Here is a 2,699-nt window from a genome sequence, read left to right on the forward strand (position 1 = left end):
ATTCTTAATCAGTGGTGGTACAGTGATCTTGCAGACATTGTATATAATTATCATTCTTTTAGGTCCAGTGAATTAGAAGTTTTAATTAGCTACTGTTCAGATAATATTAAGTTCCGAGGTTATGCTATAATTAGCATACTGGGCTTGCAAAAACAGTCAAACTTACACAACAATGAATTTTATTCCAATCCAAACTTCTTCTGCTGTGTGTGTGAATAGAATTGTCCCAAATTTTTAAAAGCTGTGGTGTCAGTTTGACCCGCACTCCTTTTTTAAAATATGTGTTTCTCTTTCCTTAAATGTAAAAAAAATCCAAATGTCTTGTTTTGTAGAGTTCTGCTGCAAGCAAGCATTTTAACTAATTTTCTATAATGAAGCAATTTGCCAGTGGCTGACTAGATTCAGTGGCTGAGTTTTGGTCTCTATGACAACCAGCTGTCTGTAATTAGCAAATCAAGCCAGGGTGAGGCTTTAGGCAGTCCGAGTGGCTACAAAAGAAGTCAAGTGGCAAGTGTTCCAGTAATTGTGCTGTCATGAAGTTTATGCTGAAATAACTGCAGGAATGAGTGTTCTTCTCGTGGGTTTTCTCAGGTATTTAAAGCTTAAGGTTTTCTGTGGTTAAAAAAACAATTATAGCTGCTCAGTGCTGTGCTATTTGGCTTACTGATTTTTTTTTGTGTGTGTGCGTTTTGTGTTTTTTCTAGCACTGTTGTGCTCCACTCTGTGTCAGCTGGTGGTGCATATTGTGCTAAAACAGCAAGAGGTATGTAGTGCACTTCAATGGATGCTACTACTTTTAAAAATATATATAATTACCAATTAGTGGGTATATTTGACATTTCACAACAATGAATTGGCAAACAGGTTTGTTTTGTCTTTGTTTGTCTTTGCTGTAGCCCGTGCAGCTGCCTTGGGTTTGGATTATCCTGGAGTACATGGAGCCCCGGATCTCTCTGGACCAGCTCACCATGGAATCCCCCCTCACCCTTACAATCATGAATGGTTTGAGACTGTACCAAACATGGCCACCCCTCAACAAAATCGGCCAACTTTTAATAACGTAAGGCATAGACAAGCTAACCTAGGAACATCTGACGGATTTCTAATGACCCACGGCACTTACAGACCAGTTCAAAGTGAATACGCAACCAAGCCAGTGCACGGCTTTCCCAGAGAACAGTCGGTCAGTAACCGCGGCTCCAGTTTTAAAGGGGTCAAGCGTGTTGCCCTACCAACACTGGCTGATGCCCCTGGCCAGTTTGACCTTGTGAATAGGGATCCTCAAGGTCACTCGGTTGTCTATAGTGAACATGACCTTGTTGTTGATGAGTCCGTCCCAAATAGACGTGGCATTTTTCGCCATGCGCTCTCCCTGCCCCAAAGCTGGGGTCATGGTGCTTACCAGAGAGCTCTAACTGTACATGGAAAAGAGCCTGTCCTTGGTTCAAATCACTTTCTTAACGAAGGCCATGGAGCAGCAATTACTAGTTCGGGTCCTCCTATGTTTGGTAGTTGGAGATACAGATTTCCCGGCCTCAATGTCAAACAGTTTGTTCAAGGTACCCCAACCCCTTGGTGGTCTGACAGACATGAAATCAGATCCCGTTAGACTTAGTCAAATGAAAGGGTCTGACATTAAAGGCCCTGGCATATAGCGTTGCGGTCTTGTCAGATGGTGTTCCTTTGACTTCTTCTTTTTTTTTTTTTTTTTTTTTTTTTTTTAAAAGTTAACAGGCAGGCTTTTTGTGCAGGGTGGGGGTGAGAAGTGAGTCTATCTTAGTTTCACTGGAGACAAAGGGGAGGGATGTCCCTCCTACACTTATCTGTGTACAAGCTCCTATATTGTTTTTTCACCTGTAACTCCAAAATGAGTGATATTACACACTCTCTACTGAATATAAAATTTGGAAATGGTTATGATTCTCTGCATTTTTTTTAACACTCTCCCACCTCCTTATTATAAATGACTCACTGGGGCCTGGATGCTACCACAGTGCCATCTGTTGGTTCTAATGGGTAGAGAGCCTTTGGCTCACATTGTTGTACACAGGTGCTGCTTAATAGAGGGTCAGCCTTTGACAAATCCCATAATCTGTTTACAATCTGTTGTTTGCAAGTACTAGTAGAGGCTATGCTAATTTTTTTTCACATAGCCTTGGCATTTCAGTGATGGCATGCTGCACTACTGGTCTGGAGTTTCCAATTAGATAATTCAGACCTTGGTATCACTCATTTTAAAAAAAAAAATATATATATATATATATATATATATATATATATATATATATATATATATATATATATATATATATATATATATATATATATATATATATATATATATATATATATATATATATATATATATATATATATATATATATATATATATATATATATATATATATATATATATATATATATATATTTATATTATTTTTTTTTTTTTTTCACTAATGCAGAGCATTATCAGGAAATGCAACTGAAGTGTCTAAAACTGTGTAATTGAGTAAAAGTGGCACATTACAGACTTTTGTCTTTGTTTACTGAAAGTTTGTGTGAAATGGTACACTGACCCATAAATCACTCAAACCTGAGAGTGGGTTATGCGCACTAATCTTGAATTTGAAGAAGGAAACTGATGACAGAACAAAAATAAACCAATCAGCTGTTTGTGATAAGCAGGAAGGAAATCGATC

The 2,699-nt window shown here is 37.8% G+C and overlaps 1 protein-coding gene across 1 annotated transcript; it reads left to right on the top strand.

Moving 5' to 3' along the window:
* The first annotated feature begins 479 nt into the window (after positions 1-479).
* Positions 480-1,915, top strand: LOC116320978. Its single transcript, XM_031740726.2, has 3 exons — positions 480-591; positions 705-763; positions 897-1,915. The coding sequence occupies exons 1-3, from the start codon at positions 563-565 to the stop codon at positions 1,607-1,609; spliced, it is 801 nt and encodes a 266-aa protein (XP_031596586.1). The 5' UTR covers positions 480-562; the 3' UTR covers positions 1,610-1,915.
* Positions 1,916-2,699: the final 784 nt, after the last annotated feature.

This window comes from Oreochromis aureus, linkage group 11, assembly GCF_013358895.1.
Source record: "Oreochromis aureus strain Israel breed Guangdong linkage group 11, ZZ_aureus, whole genome shotgun sequence".
Taxonomy (NCBI): domain Eukaryota; kingdom Metazoa; phylum Chordata; class Actinopteri; order Cichliformes; family Cichlidae; genus Oreochromis; species Oreochromis aureus.